A 21,622-nucleotide genomic window follows, 5' to 3' on the forward strand; every position below is an offset into this window, starting at 1 on the left:
CATATCCAGTCAAACATTTGTGTGTGTCCTTGCAACTGTCGGAAATACTTTTAGTGAAAGATGTCAGACATTGAGGAAATTCCTTTGAAATCAAAGGAGCTCTCTTTAATTCAGTGGTTTCCTTTTCTCTTTATATCTTCTCTTTCTCTCCCTTTCTTTAGTGCCCACGACCTTCTCGCGTAATTCCCAGTCTTTCAAGGGCAGAGTTGCCCCATCCGGCATGGTCCTAGGATCCGGGTGCTGTGGGCGAGGCTCACACCGGCCGGTCCACGGCATACTGGCAAGCACTCAGGTTGGACGCCGGGTTCTGCACGCTGGCGTAGCCGAAGCTGGAGTGCTGCTTTGCTTTCAGTCTCAGGCTGGCCAGGCTCGAGTTACACGTGTCCCTGTAAACGTACGGAGGAGTCGGCGGCGCGTAAGGACAGGCGGGCGTCGGCACCGCGGAATTCAGCGACGGGCTGCTCAGGTTGTTCAAGTTATTCAGGCTATTGAGGCTGGAGCCCGGGACACCGGTCACAGCTGAGGGCACCATGCTGGACGACATGCTCATGGAGGAGATGGAATTGGGCGGGGAGAACATGCTCTGCGACGACAGGGGGTTGACGTTCATAGAGTTGAAGAAAGGGAAGCTCTTGGTGGACAGAGAGGCTGACGTGAGACCCTTGGCGGCCCAGTTGTTGTAGGAATAGCCCGGGTACATGTCGTCGTAGGGCTGCATAAGACCGTTGAACTGCGGCCCAAAGCCATTCTTGCACAGCTCGGCCTGCTGGTTGCGCTCCCGCTTTCTCCATTTGGCCCGGCGATTCTTGAACCAAACCTGGGGGTGGAAGGCAAGGGAGCAAACAGATGCCACAGATCGGATTAGTAAAACCTTGATCCCAGAAAGCACCAGAGGCCACCACCTCTGAGAGACAGACAGACAGACAGACACGCACACACACATACGTGCGTGCGCACGCACACATCCCGGCCCCCCCCCATTTTCCCCAACCGCCCACCGCCCCTGGGGCCCCAGCTGCCTGAGCCCCGTACAAGCGAGGGAGGCCCAGGCTCTGAACTGCGCCACAAACCCCAGTCCAACACCTGGCGGCCTGTGGGCGGCTTGTTCACTAACCCAGGCCCTCTTCAGGATCCAAAAACACTTACTGTAAAATAAACGCGGGGCAGCGGGTTTTCCGCCCAACCCTTACCCGGCCGCCTTGCAAACTTGCTTCCCTTCCAAAGCCACAGACACAGTGATGAGGACAAGGGGCTATTAGGGCACCAGAGGCCCGGGCTCTCTTTTACACAGCTCCTCCCTCCTGTCTCAGACCTCCCCTGCCGCCCCCCACTCCACAGAACGTGCTCTCACAACTGGCGCCAGGCCCCGACCCCCATCCTCGCCTAGCAAAATAAGGAATCAAAAAGCAAAAGACCACCCTCCCTTCGGCCTCCTAAACTCCTCAAGCTTGGCTTGTAACTCTCTGGGAACCCAGAACGGGTTGCTCCGCAGCCTCCCCCTCCCTTCGCTCGGCTTGTTCTCACCCTCCGCCCACTCCAGGCCAGGCCCCCGCGCCCAGCGCTGCTCCCGCCGGGCCCAGACCATTTGCTTGGCTTTGCGAGCAGCCGCCTAACCCGGTCAGCCCCCACCCGCGTCCGGTGGCCCCGACGCAACCCTTCTCTCAATCCACATCGGGCCCGCCCGTCGCCGCAGACTAAGGCTTTTGTGTATTGGAGTGAGGCCTGGCCCCAGATTTCAGAGCTGACACCGGTGATGTTTCACATTACACATCTCAGCCGGGCCCAGCCGCCTAATCCGCTTTTTTTTTTTTTTCCTTTTCCCTTTCATTCTCGATTTCCTTTTTATCCCCCTTCCTCTTTGCACCCGACTGCTATAAAAAAAGCACGCTTCACTCCCACTTGGCTGGACACGCAGCGGGCCTGGATGGAGGCAGCCAGAGGGAGCGAAAGCCCAGCATGGTAGGGGCAGGGAACCTGGGAGGGACTGCAGAAAAACCGAAGGGGGTGGGGGGGGGCGGGAAGAGGTCTTTTCCGAAGGATTCCAGAGAACCCACTGATTGTGTTTTTATTTTAATCACTTGCAATTTCTACCCTAGGCCATCTAAACTTTGCCCAGGCAAGAAGAGTACGTGCAAGTCCCCTTCCCCCGAAGCGCAGGAGAGCTAATGAAAGACTGACCTTGCGCAAAACCACGCGGCCGGAGAGCCAGAGGTCTAGCTCTGAGCAGTTAAACTAAAACCATTTTCAACTTCATCCCGGCTGTTATCCACCAGCATAGCCACATATCCTACACAAATGCCACCCAGAGAGTGCCTTCGTTCTCTGTGCTTTGGGAAAGCATTTTGGTCTTTATTTATTTTATTTTTTTGTCGTTATTGTTGTATAGTGTTTTCTTCTTTCTTCTCTGCTCTAACTGGGGGCTCTATTTCTCCATCCAGAGCTGCTGCTGCTTCTTTTTTTTTTATTTCTTTTTTCCTTAACAGCAAAGCCTCTGGATGCTGCTATTTGTGTTTCTGCTTCCAGAATCCTAACACATTTGGAGTTTTCCACTGACCAGAATAAACCAGGATGTTGCTACTGGGTAATTTAAGTTCACTTTTGCCAATCCATAAAGTACAGATTTGCTACAAAGGTAAGCCACCCCCCCTTTTAAAAAAAACTATTATCATTGGGAAGAAGGGTATTAGTAACAATCTCCTGAGAAAAGATAAATAAACCAAACGGAAAAGTCTTTCTTCTTTCTTCTTTTCTTTCTAAGAGGACTAACAGGATAGTAGGTGTGTATCAAAATTGCTTCCATAAATCACAAAACTAAGGGATAGGGTATGGGAGAGACCTGAATGGCCGAAAAACCACAAAGACTACGTAAGGAGGATGAGCCGAGTAGAGAGAGAAAAGGCCGGGCTAGGCTGGGCGCGAAAGTTTCCCACGGAGGACCAAATCTTGCATGTCTCCGGCGGGTATTTCTTGTTAAAAGCGCACAGGTTGGAGGCTGTTCTCGCCTCCTGGCCTGGGAGGGATTTTATTAGCGCTCATCTGGCGACTGCAGGCCGGGAACACAATGCCCTGTGCAGGGAAATGCCACGCGGCCCGGTTCGGAAGGGCTAGGGGTGGCGGGGCAGTGAGCGGGTGCCGCTCCGGGCGCCCGCGCCAGGCCTACCGCCTGTCTCCTAAGGGGGAACTGTAACCTCGCAACCGGGGCCGCCGAGAGGCCTTCTGCTTTTGCAAAGGCACACCACCCGCGCCCTCCGGGAGACGCCGCCTTCCGCACTCCCTCCGTCCGGGTCTACGTGGCCTGCATCTCTACAATGGCTTCCTTCCTAGCCTTCCCAGGCTCCGCGAGGGGTCCTACCCGAACTCGGGCTTCCGTGAGGTTGGTCCACACGGCGATTTCCTCGCGCGTGGACATGTCCGGGTAGCGGTTCCTCTGGAAAGTGGCCTCCAGTTCCTGCAGCTGCTGGCTGGTGAAGTGAGTGCGCTGCCGCCGTTGCCGCTTCTTCTTGGACGGGTCTTCGGTGCCCACGTCCTCATTCTTTCCCTGCTGGCTCTTATCTTTCTCTGAAAACGAAACACACAAAGGTTCCCGTCAGCACGTCCACCTGCTGCCCGCGAACTCCAGCTGGACCCGGCGGCGGAGGCCGGGGATGAGATGGGCTGCCAGGGGAGGAGTGTGTGAGCGGCCTCTCCGGGCCGCGGGGAGCGCTGCGACTGTAGGGTGTGCAGACGGGAGTGTGGGTGTGAGCGCCCCATCTCCTCCCCTCCCCCAGCGCCGCACGTTTTATTTACATGTTTATCTCAGGGCAAAGGCACATTCATTTTTATAGCCTCTGCTTTCAAGTATATTTACACACCTCTGCGCAGACACACCAAATCTCCTCGGACACCCGCACGCGCGCCTTTTACAGAGCCCCCTCAGATCTCGATGCGGTTTCGGAAGGCTAGTAAAGGTAGATTTTGGGATTCGGTCACCCACCCAAGTTCTTCTGCCCTTTATTACCGCTTCTTCTGCGGCGTAGTTTCGGAAATACTTTTCTAACAGGAGCAGCTTCTCGGGAGCTAAAAGCCGAGAGAACAGGGACCGGGTTGGGGGGCTGGGGGCTGGTCCCTGAACGTCTTCGAATGGAGATGCTGGGATTTTTGTGACCCAGGAAACCTCGGGAGGCCAGGATAGGAATAGGGAAGAGTAGGAGAATGGCTCGCGGCGTTCGCGGCACCTCAGGCGGTCGAGGTTGGGAGAAAGGCACACGGAGCCAAAAGAATCCTGGCTCCGGAAGTTCTGCGGGAAGCAAACTAAACGACCACTCCCACCACGCCTCCCCCAGGAGGGGCCGACTTCCTTGCGGGCGAGAAAGGCCGAGCCGCAAGGGGCGGCTAGACCCGGGTACCTGCGGGGCCGCGCGGCGCCTTACCTGCGGCCTCGGGGCTGGAGGTGTCAGAGATGGTGTGCACCTCCAGCCTGTGTTTGGAAGAGTCCAGGGAGCGGGTTTGACCGGGAGCCAGGACTGAAGCCATGGCCAGTGGCTGGGGATGGTGACAGGAGGAAGACGAGGAGGTGGCCAACAGCTTGGTCCCTACTGCTCGGTGCTCCAAGTGCAGCGGGCCTTTCATGCAGTTCATGGACGAAGGAGCGCGCCGCCCTACAAGTCCTGGGCTGCCGCCCGGCCGAAACCCCGTGGCCGCCGCCGCCTGCTCGGCTTTGCGCTATAGGCGCGGAGTTTCCCCGCTGTGGCCGCCGCGGGCAAAGCCAGGGAGCACAACCCCTGCTGAGTCTTTGAACCGAGCTGTCCCTGTCCCCGTCTCCTTCGGAAGGTTCTAGCGAAAGGGTCCGGCGGCGGAAAGTCAGCGGGCAAACGGAGACATGGGGATGTGGGTAGGAGGGCACAGCTCGGAGCGTCTTTGGGCAGCAGGCTTCCAAGCTCCAAAGAGAAACCAGAGTGGGCAAAGACCCCTTTCTTCCCTCCCTCCCTCCCCCAAGTACCCCTCCAATAGGGAAAGCTAACGGCGTTCGCGATCTGCCCGCCCCCCGCGCGGCAGCCCTGACAGCGAAGTGTCAAGAGTGACAGGGACAGGTAGCTGATATTAGATCCCCCGCAGCGGTGGCTGCGGCTGCGGCAGCGGCAGCGGCGCGGGCCTCTGGGCGCACCCTCCGCGGCGCGCACACGCACACCCCCTCGGGCCGTGGAGCCCGAGCACGGACTCGCAGCAGCTCAACTCCCGGCACCTGGGCGAGCGACGGACCAGCTCTGCGGCTCCGAGCTTCCCTGTTGGCCTAACATCTTAAAACCAGAGGCGGGCTTCCTGGTGCCCAGACGTCACTTTGCCGCGGCCCTCCCAACCTTCCCCGCCTCCGACTCCTCCCAGACCCTTCGCCCAGCGGGAGTGACGTGGCTCCGCACCAATCAGGAGACCCCGAGCCGCGGCGGAGGGACAGCCCTGTCTGCACCTATCAGCTGTGTGGGGCCGGGCTAATACCTCACTGTGCCCACCAAGTCTACACCCGCCGGCTCCCGGGAATTCTGCTCTGCCCCGGCCGAAGACCGTCCGGCTTTTAGTTCAGGCGGGGAGGTAGAGAGGTGAGGCCGGGAGTAAAAGGCTCGGAAGAAAGGAACGGAAAGGTCGAGGGCTGAAAGGTACAAGGATCAACAAGCCTCCCCACCCCTTCCTTTTGTATCTCACTACAAACAATTCCAATTGAGAGATGTTTTTCTCTTCCTGGATGGAAAGGAGACATGCTACTTAAAACCAGAAAATTTAAAAAACAGCAACAAATCACCTCTCCGAGCTTAAATTTTCCAAACAGGCTGTCAAGTGAATGCTGCGCTAATCTGAAGAAGCTTTACGTTAATTGCAAAGAAGACAAAGCCCTGAGAAGGCAGGCTAATAAATTAGAAATCGAGAAGCAAATGGACCCGTCAAAAGAAAATTACCTTGACTTTAAACGAACAACTGTTTGGTGGTTCACTCTGGATTTATACAAGAATAAAAAGTTGCCTCAGATCACGTTCTCTGTAATGCTTATTAGTCCCCAGACAGAGAATACACTATAGAATAGAAACCCTAACCCAGCATTTTCAAAATGCTGAAAGCTTATCCATTCTACTTAGCGTTGATTAAGACACATATCCTAGATCTTTCAAATTCCTTGTACACTGTATTAAGCTTGTCCTAACCCTAGAGAGAGCCCGCTTTAAATTCGACTCTCTTGTTTACTTTATTATCAATCAGATTCAAATCCATAAAGCCCGCAGAATCAACAACCTTGAGCTAATTATATATAAAATATGCTTTAATGAATTTCCATACAATTAAGAATGTTGCCAAATAACCAATTTCAAGGATAATTTTTAAGTCATTTTCTTTTCCTAGGGAGCTCAAGGCTGTTGAATCTTTAAAGTCCAAGCAGGCAGAGGCAGTAGGGTGGGGGCGAAAGGTAAAAACCTAGCAGAATACTCAGCTAGGAAAAGCAAAGCCTTATTCATTTATTTTTTAAAAAAGAAGAAAAAAGCCATCTTTGGGGACATCCAACTCTTTACAACACTATTTCCAAAAAACTTTAATTTCCAAATAAAGAAATACAAACATATCATTCAAAATAATTTTTGGAAAGTCCTTTTGTCCTCTGCTTAGGTCATCAGGAGAGCACAAACTAATCTCCTTTGGGTTTCTGCATTGGTGATTGCTTTATTGTGGAGTTAGTGTTATCATCCCTGAATGTGTATTTGTTTGACATTACAGTCAATGATTTGTAACACCAGTAGGAGGTATCTCCAGAAAACTCCCTCCTTGTCCTTGTTCACAAGATTGGGAAACGTAAGCAGTCTGGGTCAGAGTGGATGAAGCAGACTACAAATATGTTTGTAACCTATGTGTCTCTCCTTTGCCTGGCTCTCCGGGCCAAACCCTATCTGCAACTCCTCCCCCATTTTAAACATGCTTGAGAGCCATCCAAAGAACCAAATGAGAACTGTTCTTCAGTCTCTCCCCAGAAGTATCATCCTACTTTAAGAAAAATATAGCTGCAAGGAGGAATTTTTTTTATAGTAAGGTTTAAAATCAGCATTTCTGGTTTTAACCTTTTATTCCAGTTTACCCCATTTCAAGCATACACACACCTGCTCAGTGCAGAACACTCCTCATGTGACAGGTCTGCATTAGCTAAGGCTCATACATCCAGCTATATTAGGTCCTGCAATCTTATCACTAAATTATACATATTACACCAGCAGCCTGTTGGTAAAGAAGGTTAAATTAATTTACATTCTGCTCATTATCTGGTGCTTAAATGACGCATTTTATCCCTGAGATTTGGCGGAGAATCTCCTCAGACCCCACAGCGTTTCACCGAAGACAATGCTCTTACATTTGTAGTGGTTTTTAATCTGATAAGACTCTAATTTGCTTAAGTCTTTTAAATAAGGGTTTTAAATGTTTCTAGCCATTTTCTTATTGAATTTCCTCTAATTCCCCCAAGATCATAAAGTATATGTGTAAAGTAAATATTTCCTCCCATTGCACTGCCAGCCGATGACCTATAACTAAGTCAATATGAATCCAGCTCTTTTCTGCCCAATGTGTTTACTAATCATATTCCAGTTTCTTCTTTTTAAACCTCAGCATAGCTGCAATCCCCAAAATACCAAACCCATAAAGCTTCATTTCATGAAGAAACTCCATCACATGAAAGAACGAAAAACTCCCCACCATAGTGAACATAATTTCTTTCTTAGTATTAGTTTCTTTGAGAGTCAAACCCCGGAGCTGCAATTTTTGGTGGAGGCTCTGGGTGTTTCTTAAAACTCCTTACTCAGGAGAGCTGAGAAGCTCCACAGAACCATATAGATATTGAAGCCCATCTCTCATTAAACCCACAGAATTTTGATTTTAAACTCCATGGCTCTGTTGACTGACAGAACTCACATCACGGCAAATACACATATGAAAGACCTAGTCTCCAAATCAGCTTCCAAAGTGGTTGAAACACCCAAGAGCAAGTGACAGCTCCTCATAGTGCCAAATTGTGGGAGATATTGGAAGTACTGGTGATCTCCAGACAGACTAAAAGCCTAAAAAGATAAAGAATCTTATATTGTATCTACCCATTGCAAAATCAAGTGGAAAATAAAGACAATTATCTGGAGATCTCTGGTTAAAGTAAGAACATAACCATATCTAACAATCAATCAATCGTCTATCTAGATATGCATATACATAATATATAATGCCTCCCCCAACCATCAGCTTAGCCAGTAAGGCATTTCTTTGCATCCTTCCAGAGTTTCAACTCTCTCCCGATCTCCTAATCACTTCACACATGGTGAGCTTGGCTGACCCCCTTCTCAGGCCCACAGAATTCACTCCATGGATGGTACGAGTATGCCAACATGAAAAGTCTAGATGGTGAAAGGCAAGTAGTGGGAAACCAAGAAACACTTTTCAATGGAAACAGTGGTGGTGATGGTGGTGGGCAACTTTGGAGACTTAATCTACAAAAAAACTTGTGGTTGCACAGATACTGATAGTATAGATAAGGAAGGGGTTGAAAGTAATCCTATGTATTTTGCAGGTTGAGCACTACCTTTGTGTTTCCCACGCACACACTCTTCTTTGACTGGTTCTAGAAATTTCTAGGACTTCCTAACCTCCCTCACAGAAATTTCCAATCCAGAAAAACATTAGTTCAGGGAAACTGGAGGTGCTGTAAGGTCTCCACGGAAGGAAGCCCAGTGTGGGTTTGGGTTTTCGAGTCTGAAGACATTCAAGAATTCTCAGTTGGGTTTTCTTGCTTGTTCTTTCAAAGCAAGACCCTTGAGGAGAGGTAGTTGCGCAAAGCCCCTCTGGCCCTCCTGGCGAGATTGGTTGGACTGCGCGGCCAAACTCTCGGGTGCGGTGGCCCAAGTATGGGCTGATATTCAACCAAGCGATCCACAACTTTTGGGAAAAAAAAAAAAAAAATCTGTCCTCAAAGCTCACCTGGAAGATGGCTCAATTAGATGTCTCCCTGCGCTGTCAGATCGTAGAGGGGTGGGAGTCTTGCTCTGGTCCCGGCCAGCTCAAGGCGGTGGCCCGCCCAGACTCAGCTCAGAGCCGCGTGACAGGCGTGATTGTGTGTGCGTGCGCGTGTGGTGTAAGGCACAGAGGTCAGATGGAGACCTTGCACCCTGCCCAAGAAGTGGCCTTTTCTCCCCTCCTTCTTCTGCTGGCTCTTTCTTCGCACACAAATAGAGCTGGAAAAGCCTCCTTCGTTGTACCGCCCCCCGCCCCCGCTCCAGCCACGAAGCGGAAGCACCCAGAAATGAAAAACTTTACTGTGGCTGATCCCCATCCCCATCCCATTCTCTAAACGGATTAAAAAAGTGCTGGTTTGTAAAAAGGGGCCGATTATTTTCTGAATCATAAATCTGTGCATGTACTGAGCAGCACCCACATTCTCTGGGTCCCTGAAGACGGCATTCATATTTTAGTCCCCCACACTCAACCACTTGAGGTTTGGAGTAACTGGTTGGGGGTGCTCGGGGTGGTAGGGGGAGGTACCCCCACACTGGCGCGTGAAGAGAAGAGCAGGGATTAGAGGAGTCAGGACGGGTTGGGGGAGGGGATGCCTCTGAAACCATGAAACCCACGTGCTATATGCCTTTTTACATTAGTTTGTTAACACTGCAGGTTTATTAGGCCATCGTTTAATCTCAGAAAACAACTAGCTGAGGAAAAGTCAAATAAAGAGAATGGTATAAATTTGTTTCAGCCGTGGGGGAGAGATAGGGATAGATGGGGGGCAGAGAGAGAGAGAGAGAGAGAAAAGAGAATGAGATAGACATTAATATCCAGGTCCAGAGAGCAGAACTAACAAGGGACTGACTAAAGTCACTTTTAAAAAAATTGGATTAAAACGTGCCTCTTTTTCTCTTTTCTGTATTTCTCCCCTCTAGCTCTTGTCCCTCTCCCTTTTCTATTTCTCTTGCTCTCCCTTTTTTCTGTCTTCCCTCTCCCAGACATGCTGGTAGCTAACATTCAGCATTAGTTGTCATGGTGACCATAAATCACATAAATCCAAAAATACCCACCTATAATCTGAGATGAAGCTTTTATTTCCCTAGCGAAATAATATTTTAAAAGCTGTCAGCTGACAAAAAAAAAAAAAAAAAAAGGAACCCACCTCATCGTAGTAACCCAAGTAATATATTACTTCTAAAGGTTTAAATTAAAATGTCAGCCTGTTAAAAACATGCTGGGAGAATTTTGGGCACTCTTCATGTCAGAGCCTTACAATGAAGTTGACTCCACCACTCCTGATCACTCTTTAACACATATACACAATATTGCTGCTCATTCTCCTATTAATTTCTTTCCTTCCCTCCCACCTACCTTAGTCTGTCCAGACTCTGCCTTCCGTGGTAAAAGAAAGGAGTCTCCACCTGGATCAGAGAGGGGTTCAATCCTCTGTCTGAGCCTTTTGAGGATCTTGTGTGTTGGTCCTCCCTTATCAATCACTTCCCCAAACGAAAGATGGGGTTTGGGGGGAAGAAAAGGTTCTTGTCAGGATCCAAAGGGGGGTGACTCCCTAGAGGAACTGAGAAGAAAGAAATGCAGAGAAGACTGGGGGTGGAGGGGCAGACAGAGTAGTGAATTGACCTGGGCGACCAGTTTCTGTGGTTAAGTCTAGCCTAGGAAAGGTACCTGTATTCTCTCACTCCTGCTTTTTTTCTCCTGAGAGGAAACTTTCCTATTTGGAGACCCTGGTGGGGGAGGGGGGTGACGGCCACAGTTGGGCCTTTTGTCTTCTACCTTGGGCTTGTTGTCTTTTGCCTATCTTTGGATTACAGGGTATTCGCCTAGATGAAGAGCCATTAATTACCCATTCAGTCAATATTAGGAAGACGACAAAGCTTTTTACATAGGATTAAGAAGACATCAGATTGTTCCATTAGTATATTCCTGCTCACGAATAAGCTTTCGTTATACATTTCCCTTTCCCTCCCGAGTCGTTCTAACAACTGCTGCATATATTAACAGCGGGCGGTGCGGAATAACAGCCCAACCAGCCTTACGAAAAACTTTGAGCGCGCTTGGTGTCCGTAGCAAGAACACGACGACCTGTGAAGACTACCTCTGCGGGCGGAGATCCGCAGGGACTGACTACCTATTGCACAACTGGTACAATTTTCCCCGACGGGGAAAAAATCCCCACAAAACGCAGAGGCAGCTTCTGCCAATAAGCTACAGAGTTGGCGCGGGGTGGGGTGGGGTGGGGCGGTAGTAAAGGAAAAATGGAAATCTCTCCTTAACCCTGTTCCCCTCTCTGGTTGCTTCTGCCTCAGACTTCATGCCCCTTCTTCTTGCCCCTGTCCCTTGCCCCAGGCTTCATCACTAAGAGCCTTCTAACCTCTAAACATCCCCCTTCTTTCAGACAAGGGCTCAGCCCCAAGCACTACTGCACGTACCACCATTTCGCGTTTCTCTAGAGATGGTCTGGACTGCTCTCGCTGGTACCCTTGTTAGCATGAAAGCGGCTTCATGACGGCGAAGGGAAACCGGCTTATTTGCTTTCAGGGGGTACATTAGGAATCCACGCAGTATGTGCTCGGCAAACATTTGCTGATTGAATGAATGAAGGGTTTGCCGCCGCCCAGGCGGCGGGGGTTACCCCGGGTCCTCTGAAGAAGACTGAGATCTAGCTGCTTGCTGAGAGTGTGTGTGTCGCGGCTGGGGGCGCCACAAGGGGCCTTGGAGTCTCCTTCCCAAGGGAAGGAAGTCCGAGCACCCCAGAGACTTGGGTGAGACTCTTGCAGCTCATCCACTGAGCCAAAGCTATTTAAAAATTAATGGCGTCTCTGGGGAAGGCCCGGCGAAGGTACCCGCCCAAGTATGGTCCCAGCAGCTCTGTCCGTTTTCAGCCTGGAAACCAGAGCCACCGCCCCGAAACTTTAAGGGTTACTGACAGGGGAGGATCACTCCCTCCCCTTACTGAAAGTCAAGAGCACTGTTTGATTTCAGCAAAGAGGCTTCTTTTGGGACACCCAAAGCAAGGAAGTCAAGGATCTCTGTTCTAGGGGGACGTTCTCAGCAGACCCCTGTCCCTTCTTTCTGGGGGTACAGTTTAACTTGCCAACTCTTCCTCCCTCCACTTGGATGCCTAGCCATTCCTCCTTCAACCCTCTCTCAAACCTGCAGCCGACCTCGTGCCCCCTCCAGTTCCAGGGTTCCAGCCAAGCCGTGGGTCAGCCCAATGACTATCAAGGGGACAGGGTTCCCTTGGGAAGGAATGCAGAGCTGGAGCCTTCCAGAGGTTAACCTTGTCTACTTAGAGACCGTTTTCAGTCTTCAACGAGAGCACACTGTTTTTGGGGGGTTGAGAGGATTGCGCCAATATAAAGCATCATGATTCCTTTTGAAAACTGCACGTCATTGTAAACATTTTTTCTTTTTGAAAGCAAAAAAAAAAAAAAAAAAAAGGTTATAAAAAATAAAGGAGAAAAATCTTTCTTTTTAAAAGCAGGCTGTGGCCAGGAGTTTGCCTATCACATGAGTTAAATTAACTTATATTCAGTAGAGGGGACTCTGGCAAACTTCCTTCTGAGGCACTGTAGTTTTGCCTACACATGTGTGACATTTTTTTTTTTCTACCACATCCCTAAAAGCCAATAAAAATCAAGATTTTCGGCATTTCTCCCTATCACATGCCTCTCCTTAATTAATGGCATTAAACATGTTTAGGCAGCAATTTTCCTCTTCGGTCCAAAAGGTAGATTGTTGCCAGTGTAGAGCCTTTCACATGCACTAAAATAATCCTGGCCTCAAAGTAATGGTTAAGAAAACAATCATTCGTTTATTTCTAGTTCTTTATTTATCTGCTAATGATCAAAAGTGGATGCTCGGTGGCCCAAGTGGGGACTGTGACTGCAGCAGAAAGGACCCGCTCTCTGCAGTTTCTTGCCCACCTAGGAGGCCCCCAACCCATCTCCAGCCTCCCCTCCAACGGGCCCTGCCTTCCTAGCTCAGATGGAGACCACCTGTCCTCAGAAACCATTCCTGAGGTCTGGGAGCCCTGGGTTGTGGTGGGGATAGAAGACACGCTGTAGCGCTCCTGCTCCCAGCGCAGCGGGAAACCTCAGCCTCAGCTCCGCGGCTGCCAACCCACCCCAGGCGAAGCGAGATTGGGGAGCTCCCCCAAGCCTGGCCAGGGCCAGGACTGAACCTGCACAAAATATTTCCCCAGGAGTCATCGCCGTTCTTGATTTTTAACCCTATCCCAAACATACTCCGGTCTAATAATTTATTTTTACGACCGATTATCAAACAGAGGAAGAATTTAACACAATCTTAATGACAGAAATCACCCCACGTTATCTCTGCATGGCCCCATTTAACCCCATGGGGTTAATCCCGGACAAGTGAGCCTTTAACTGGCCCAGCAGGAGGACTCGCGATATTGTGGTGTCGAGACTGCTCTGCTCCAGACCACTTTAGAAGTTTTATTTAGACAAATGATAATTTTCTCAGATTTACTGGGAAGCCCGAATGCAGGGCCTTTGTTTTCTTCTTAGTAATATGGTTTGTTTACTTGGCGGGGGTCCCAATTCGCCCCCCTCCGGCACACATTACATTTGTATCCTTACACTTTAATCCGGAAAGAGGGGGTTAGGGGCTGAGGGCGGTGGGGGGCTTTATCTCCTCACACTATCAAAGGTCAACAACTTCCTAAGGCTAGGCACTTATTACTACAGTAACCTGGAAAACCCGGAGAATAGAAGAACGGTTAAGTTTGAGTTTCTCATGTATTCTAAGGGGAAGCTTGTCCCCTCATCCCTAGACACACACACGCACACACACACAATTAAAGGGTAAGTTTCAGTTCAGCAAAGGCCTGTGCAGTGGGTTGGAGGCGTTTTAACTTTTACACAAGCCTGCAGACTGAGCAACAGTGTCCCTTGACTCGTCCACAATGAAACCCGCTAATTAAGCAACGACACCACCAAGACCCGAGGCCTTGCAACCCGCACGACAGGTAGGTTCGCGTCGACAGGGGCACACACTTCAGTACACCCTTGGCTGCTGCGCACGGTCGCTGCCCTGAAGTTCTGCGGGGCTCCAGGGAGCTCTTTTACCTCCCGACCGGGCGAGTCCTTGCCAACACAAGCCTCCCGTGGTAAACCCCGCACCCACCAGCCTGGGCGGGGCACCGCTGAGAGCTGCAGGGGCGGGGTGGACCCTTGGTGGTGCTGCACGCAGTGGGACATGGCGGGCGACAGAGGTCGCTGTTGGACTACTTTTCCGCGCCAGCCAGAGGCACAGAGATAGGTTGGGGTATGGGTAGGCGATCAGGCCACAGGGAGAGAGCGAGAAAGAGCAAGAGGGAGAAGTGTTGGGTCTCAGGAGTGCAGTATAATTTGGGGAAAGGAATTAACGTCCCTGGGACGGCTGCTTCCCGTCCCACCCAGAGGCCAAGTGTCTCAGTCACGGGAGCAGGCACGCCGACTCTGGCAGCCTCGCAGGCGTGCGCCTTACCCGAAGCCCAGAGGCCCGGAGGCGGGTGCCCTGCGCGCGGCCTGCGCTTCGCTCCCGGCCTTACCAGTGGCGCCGGGATGCTGCCGCGGGAAGAGCTTGCTGCTGGCCGCCTCTTTCCGGCTCTCGGGAGAGTCTGTGAACTCGACCTTTTTGATTTCGGAGTCTTTGGAGAAGAGGCATTCAACGGCCGCCGGCTGCACGCCTGGGCCACGCGCGCCCGCCCCACAAGCGGGTAGAGAGACGCCCGGGACCGCCGCGGAAAGAAGCGGGGGTGTTGGGGAGGTGGGGGAGGAGCAGGACGAAAAAGAGAAAAAGGGACAAAGAGCAAAGACCCAGTTAGAGGAAAGGGCGGAGGGCACTCCTGTCTCCCGGACCCTCTGGCAACCCGGCGCAGGGCGGCGTACTCTTCTCCGCGCCTCCCTGGCTGCCAGCGGCTCTCTCCGGGAGGAGTAGGCCCCAGGCGTCGGGCCGCGGCGAGCGGCTCCCTCCCTATCCACGGCCGCCCCCACCCCCGAGCCCCCGGGGGAGGCCACCGGCGTCCTGGTTCTGCGTCCCTTTGGTCCCGGCCGGCCCCTCCTGGAAGAGCCCCTCGCCACTGCCTCCCCAGGGGGCCGGTGCCCTCTTGCCGCCCTCGCGCGGTGCGGTCTCCCCGTCGGGCGACCCGGGCAGGAGAAGCAACCCTTACCTAATTGCACACACGCCGACACTAGTTTGCGGCAGTTGGTCTCCATTCCCCGTTATCTGCAAAAGAAAAGAGAAGGAGGGCTGTGAGAAGCGGCGGTCCCCGAGCGTGCGGGGCTCAGTGGAGGCTACCTGTGGGGCGGACGGACAAATTCAGATTCGCTGTTAAGCGCCCACTCTGTGCTGGGTTTCCGGCGTGTTTCTCTGACCTGACAGCCTCTGGCCGCCCCGCCTCAGCCCCGCCCTAGCCCCTGGTCCAGGACTTCTGAATGGACCTGAGGGGGATCTCTCTCTGCAGAGTTGGGGTGAATGCGCCCAGGCGCTCTGGACGGATAAATCCATCGTGTTCTGGGGGACTTAGGCTGTGGAGCTACTCACAAGATGTCTGTGTCAGGGCTTAAGAGCCCGTCTGAACACCGGGCCAAACTTAGCAGATACAAAATTTTGGGGTGAGTGAAGAGGACCTGTCTCTTGAGGAAGTTGTGTGGAAGGCCACCATTTAAGCACAGTGCTTTCCGTGAGTAGGAGCTCAGTGAACCTTTGTAGAATATCAGAGTCAACTTGTAACTGTCCAATACAGCAGTTGTCCTCGATTTTCTGTAATTCTGGAATGAACGGGACTCTAAGGTTCTTGGCCTAGGGTGCTCCAGGAGCGAGCTGGCTTCGGGCCTCTCATCCATCAGGAGCCACTTTTCCATATTTAGCCACACTTTTCCCTGGAGATACTCACCCGGCCATTTATTTACCCTAAAGTAAGATTTAAGATCGCAGAGGAGCGAAACGGGGTGGACTGAGTAAGACAGAGGGGAACGGGGCAAATTGTCCGGAGAGTTTTCTTCCCACCAAGGACGTAGAAATAACTCGTAGAGAACGGCTCCCCCGATTCTCCCTGGCAAACCAAATCTTTTTCAAATTTCCAACCACAGCGCAGCGAGCCAAGCGTTTAACGCGCGCCCCCTTTTCCGCCACAGGCAAACGGGGGGAGGTGGGTGGCGAGAGACCCTGTCGGGGTGGGTAGAAGAGCCTCGGCTGCTTTAAAGACAGAAGAAAAGAAAGAAGGTCTCGGGCTCCCCAGGCCCTTCGGATCTCCGCGCCTGCCTCTCTTCACGCTAACCAGGGTACGCCGGCGGCGGGAGGGCCCACTTCGCTCGGGTCCAGGGCTAAGGGTAGGAGCGGGCGTTGCCCCTTTGGCCCAAGAACAGAGGCGGGGCAGGGAGCTGCGGGTCTGGCTCGACTCTGGGTCGTATTTCCCGGCTCCTCGGCCTCTCCTGGAACTAGCCGGGCCTCGGGGGCCTCTGGCCAAGGTCGCTGCTTAGAGGAGGGGCTGCCCAGAGCGGCGGCGTGGGGATCCAGGGGTTCCCCCCACCCACTAGCTGGGACGTGGGCGGGGGCTCTGCAGATCCTTGCAGGCCCGGGGGCCCAGAAGTAGCAGTTTGGCGGCTCCAGATTTAGTGATTCTGCAGTAAAATCACAGGATTAGTCCCTGATTGAGATGTCTGTTCGTGAGATATTACAAAATTCATTATCACAGCTTTCTACTAACTCGATATGAAGTAACACAGATGGGATTTTATTAGTCCAGACTTCAAATGTTTACTTATGATAATTTCAGGGGAAATTTGCATGTCATCATCAATTCGATAATCTTTTTTTTTTTTTTTTTTTAACATCTGAACTGGCTGCATTATTAGCGGGTAGCCAAAGCATTGCAGATGGTAACTGCAAATCGTTTTTATTTTTTTAAGGAATGAAATATACAAAAGAAAAAGATGGGGTCGCTCAGTGTAAAGTCAGTCAATTATTACACATTCTCCCCCCACTCCCAAGCTTCAGTGCTGAAGACCAAACAAAGCAATACAAAACAAATCTTCCAAGAACTCTGTTCTAAGGACTGAAAAGAAGGTCAAGGCGTGTTCCTTAGCTCACTCCTAAGTGTCCTTGTGACTTGGGGATTTATTTTGCAGTCAAAATGAGCCCTGAGACCTGCATTATTTATTTATTTATTTTTACTTCATATAATTACCAGGGCTACTAGATGAATTAAATCTAAGTAACTAGGGAAGATAATTTTTAAAAATAACCTCCGATTCCTGCCTGCTGATCCTTAAACTTGCCCTGTCAAGGAAGACAAGTCTTACTGGACAAATTTGGCCGTAGGATTTAGGGACTAGCTTCCACCGCTAATCTCACAAATTAAGATGCACAACTTTTTTTGATGGGAAGTTGTTCTCACCCCAAAAGTTCCTGTCCCGGTTTGAATGTATATGCCAGGCAATCTTGTTCTGGCCAACTTGAGTTTTCTATTGTGAATATGCTAAAAAGCACCATATAGTTAATGAAGCACACTGAACCATACTGGCCAAGGCAGGCAGTAAAGCCATGAGAAATAAAACAATTTTCTTAAAAAAAAATAACTTCTGATGATTGCCATAAGAGGAAATTGCAGGATAAAACATAGTTCTAATAATTCCAAATCCTTTCAAATTTCTCCCCTTTCCATTTATTTTGTTACCGCATAACAAAATCTTTAATGGAAAGTTGAAAAATAAACAGCACAAGAACATATGTTTTAAATGAACTAAATTGGTGAGATTAGCCAGTAAATTAATTTGCAGTGGGTAATCATTTAAGGAAATTAAAATACTGCTTAACACAGTTCTGTATTTTACCAGTTTAAGCCTTCTTTTAAACCAATTAATATTGATGCTTTAGGAACACTTGAAGACAAACATGCTCAACTTGAGGAACAAAGCACCTGAATAATTTACGTGTAGTTTTGCTGAGGTAAAGTAAAACATTCCATAAATGAAGTAGCTATTTAATTTTTAGGGAATGTTTGATTATTGAAACCTTGTATGCTTATTTTATGTCACACCAATAAAAATCCTCAATCTATTTTACTTCCGTGCTTTGTTTCCTTGACTTAACTGGTATCTGAATTTTAGATAAATTTCCTCTAAAATTATATTAAAACCATGTTTAATTCTTATTAATGGCCAGAAAATGCAAGGGAATCTCTTTAAATCAGATTATTTTTTCATACAAATACTTTAGAATGTTTGACTGCCTGTATTATTTTAATTCATAATAGTAAAAGTTTTTTCATTTAGTTTACTTCAGTAAGACATAATACTCACACACACAAAAAGAGTAAATAACATACTACCCTATCATTTCTAAATTACTTAGGAAAGTAAAGTCATTGAATTGGAATTAAAAGAGAGCCGCACGTCCCAGATTTAGAAACATAATTTTTTTCTTACTCCACACTTGGAAAATAGTCCTCTCCCCTTTACCATTTCAAACGTATCTCCTCAAGTGCAAGATTGGAGTTGACTGGTGATCAATTTAAAGGATTTATAATCCGAAGTAATTGTGTGAGCTTGGCATCCAGGCCTGGCTCCCAGGTAATTCGCTTGGGCCTGAGAGGTCACTAACTGCCAGTTAAGATGGAATCTTTTTTCCAATTGGTAACAATGGGAAGGGGGCTAATCTTCCAGTAGCTGAAACTTTGTACCCGGCCCTTTATCTTGAGAATGCTAATCCTCAGCCTGAGGATTTGTCCCTGCAGTGTTGGCACCGAGATTTAAGGGAAGATACCTCGTTTTAAATGCCAGCCATGGTCTCGCTTCCCACTCGACTTCAGCAACCCCATAGATTCTAGTGTCAGCGACTGGGGACAAGAGGAACAGGGCTTTGCAAGGTCTGTTTGCCAACTGAGTTACCTCGGGGGGGGGGGGGAGGCAGCCCCAAGAACCACAAATCACCTACGGTGAAGATTCTCCAAAGTGGAACAAATTTCCAAACTCGCATTATCTCACATCCCTGCGGAAGAGACGGCCTCCACTTACCGGCTACCGGGAGAGAGCTGCTGTCTCCGCGTCCCACCGCTTCCCGGGGAGATTTCCAGCAAGCCGAGGCGCAGGCAGCACCGCAAGCGCCTGAAAGCCGAGCCCGAGAGGACTGCGGGGCTCCCGAGGGTGCCAAGTTCCGAGGGAGTCCACGGGTGCGCGGTGGCCGCGGGAATCTAGCCGTCACTGGCAGTTTCTTTCTGCTCCTCTCCAGCTTTCTCGCTCTGTCTCGCACTCTCTCTCCCCTCCCTCGCTCTCATCCCTCTCTCTTCCCTCAGCTCGGTCTTCGTGTGGGGAGTGACGTGACGTCAGCAGAGATTCCACCAAACTCCACTGCACAGTGGCGGGCGGGCGGGCAGCCGAGCCCGGCTGCGCGGCGGGCGTTCAAGGAGCGAGCAAAGCGTTCGGGCGAGCGCGGGGGGGAGCGGGCAGGGGCGACGAGGAGCGAGGCAGGGCAGGGAGGTGAGGCCGGCCGGCCAGAGAGTCGGGAGCCGGAGGAAGAGCCCCGAGAGCGAAAGAGGGGCAGGGAGCCGGGCAGGGTTCTGAGACAGGAGCAGAGGAGCAGCAGGCGCAAGCAATCCTACTGTGGAAAGGAGGACAGGAGGGGAGAGTGGGATGGAGGAGAAGAAAAAGGAATCTGCGCCGAACCGGGAGCGCTAATAAATCAGAGGGGGAGGACCAGGGCGTCCGAGAGACAGAAACTTACTCCTGGGGAGCAAACCAGGACGGAGAAAGAGGAAGGGACAGGGAAAGTGGCCCAAGAAATGGAACAAAGGACAGAGTGCACGGGTTTGTTTGGGGCGAGGCATGTGGGGTGTGAGTATGAGAGTGCCTGTATGTGACCTTTTTTGCAGGCCTGCAGGGTTGAGAGAAGAGGTCACGGAAACGAGGAATTGAGGAGTGGGGGTGGTGGTGAAGTGAGGGGCGCACAAGAGGCTGGAGTGAAAGTAGGCGGAGTGGGGGTGAGAGAGGATGACTGAAGAGAAATCAGGAAAAGTGGGGCGAGCGGGGGAGGGTGGGGAAGAGGGTTGGGAGGGCGACAGCCGGGAGCGAGCGAGACTAGTCAGCCGGGGAAGGCCGAGATGCTTGGCCCAGCGCTGCCGGCCGGGACACCGCGCCCGAGGTCAAGGCGGGTGGACCAAGAACACTGCGCCCTGTGTCCGTGCGCAGGTGGGCACGGTTGGGCACAGACCAGTGTACAGGCAAGGATTGCGCTGGGCAAGGCTCGGGCGTTCATAGAGTCTAGAATTTCCTCTGCTGTACCTACACTCAACAAGTTCACCCCGGGTCACGGATATCTCATTTTTTAAAATGACGAGGTTAAGGTTCCTGGCGAGCATGGTATTAAATTGCAAGGGATGGTGGTGGGGGTGGGAAGGGAAGCTACCCTCAAATCCACATTTGCTCCTAAAAATCGACGAACACGTGAAGTTAGAGGAGTCATTTTCACTCGAAAAGTGTGCCTTACATCTAAACGCTGATTTTCCGATTTCTTGACTGGAGCAAGGGCGTGTATTTTGGTAGCCAGCAGGATATTTTTGCCCTGTCCTGCCTTTGGGTGTAAAGACTATAAATATGATTCGTCTGGAAGACCAGGTGTGAAGGCTTCTGCCAGGCATACTAGACAAAGTTCTTTCAATTTCAAGGGCATCCTGTTAATGTATGTTTTTGGAAAGCGGCGGAAAGCAATCACAGCCCCCGGTTTGGTTTTCCCATCAATATTAATTTCTGCATAGGAACAACACTCTCCCAGGCCCGCCATTAAAGAGGCTTCTCCTTTGGTCTTCAATAGAGAATAAAGTTCCCTCCAAAAGTTGTATTGTTCTTCCTGAATCAGTATACCAGTTCTCTCAATTTTAGGAAAATATAATGACTTGTTGGGAGAACATGTGTGAAATACATACATTACAAAAAGCATGGCGTTTAAAATAACCCAGGTCACCACATAGGTGCTGGGCTTTCCCTACATTTGGGGGCTGTCTGGAACATGTTATGTGTTTTCTTGAATTACTCCGTGTTTTGAATTCATTTGAGTTAGCAGTAAAAACAGGCAAACAAACTTGCTCAATTTGTTTTGAGTGCTAAATCCCTTCACTTTGAAATAGCTAACAGTCGACAGATGGACTCATTTTATGGAAAGGGTTAGCCTCTTCAGCCACGAAGAAAACTGACTGAGAGATCTACATTTTAAAGCCATTTCTAACCTCCACCTAATATCCATGAAAACTAGAACTTTCTCTCTTTACCCATTGGAAATTCAAGACAGTTATATTTAAGGGGAGAGAAAAGAAGGGGAACTGCCCAAGTGCTGTTTTTATTTTTATTTCCCATCTGTTCCCGAGAATTTTTATTTCTGGGTTTTGAAATCCTGCTGAATCGAGAAAATCAAATTTCTTCAAGTCCCACAACTGAAATCTAAAGTCACAGCAAACCAAAGAATGTAGTCAGAGAAAGATATTTTCATCTCTATCCATCAACGATTTTTGCTGTCTCCCCATCCCCTGAGTAATGAGTTAATGTCCTCCCCCCCCTTTTTTCTTTTCATTTTATAGAGATTAAGAGACGCTCATAGCAGAACGACCTCCTTT

The 21,622-nt window shown here is 50.3% G+C and overlaps 1 protein-coding gene across 2 annotated transcripts; it reads right to left on the reverse strand.

Moving 5' to 3' along the window:
* Positions 1-253: 253 nt before the first annotated feature.
* PITX2 (paired like homeodomain 2) lies at positions 254-15,233 on the reverse strand. Of its 2 annotated transcripts, XM_036098035.2 has the most exons (4): positions 15,188-15,233; positions 14,567-14,704; positions 3,353-3,558; positions 254-817 (listed from the first exon to the last, which is right to left on the reverse strand). In XM_036098035.2, exons 1-4 carry the CDS (start codon positions 15,231-15,233, stop codon positions 254-256), a joined length of 954 nt encoding a protein of 317 aa, XP_035953928.1. The 2 variants fall into 2 exon arrangements, with proteins under 2 accessions (XP_035953928.1, XP_035953927.1); XM_036098034.2 differs by lacking the exons at positions 14,567-14,704; positions 15,188-15,233 and adding an exon at positions 4,410-4,617.
* Positions 15,234-21,622: the final 6,389 nt, after the last annotated feature.

The sequence above is a fragment of the Halichoerus grypus genome, chromosome 3 (assembly GCF_964656455.1).
Source record: "Halichoerus grypus chromosome 3, mHalGry1.hap1.1, whole genome shotgun sequence".
Classification (NCBI taxonomy): Eukaryota; Metazoa; Chordata; class Mammalia; order Carnivora; family Phocidae; genus Halichoerus; species Halichoerus grypus.

What these genes read in the sequence shown, in the direction of transcription:
- PITX2 (XM_036098034.2), bottom strand. Translation starts at nt 4,617, where the DNA reads ATGAACTGCATGAAAGGCCCGCTGCACTTGGAGCACCGAGCAGTAGGG. An exon ending in CTCCAGCCCCGAGGCCGCAG is followed by an intron (nt 3,559 to 4,409) that starts GTAAGGCGCCGC and finishes TTTCGTTTTCAG; the next exon opens with AGAAAGATAAGAGCCAGCAG. An exon ending in TCACGGAAGCCCGAGTTCGG is followed by an intron (nt 818 to 3,352) that starts GTAGGACCCCTC and finishes TTCCACCCCCAG; the next exon opens with GTTTGGTTCAAGAATCGCCG.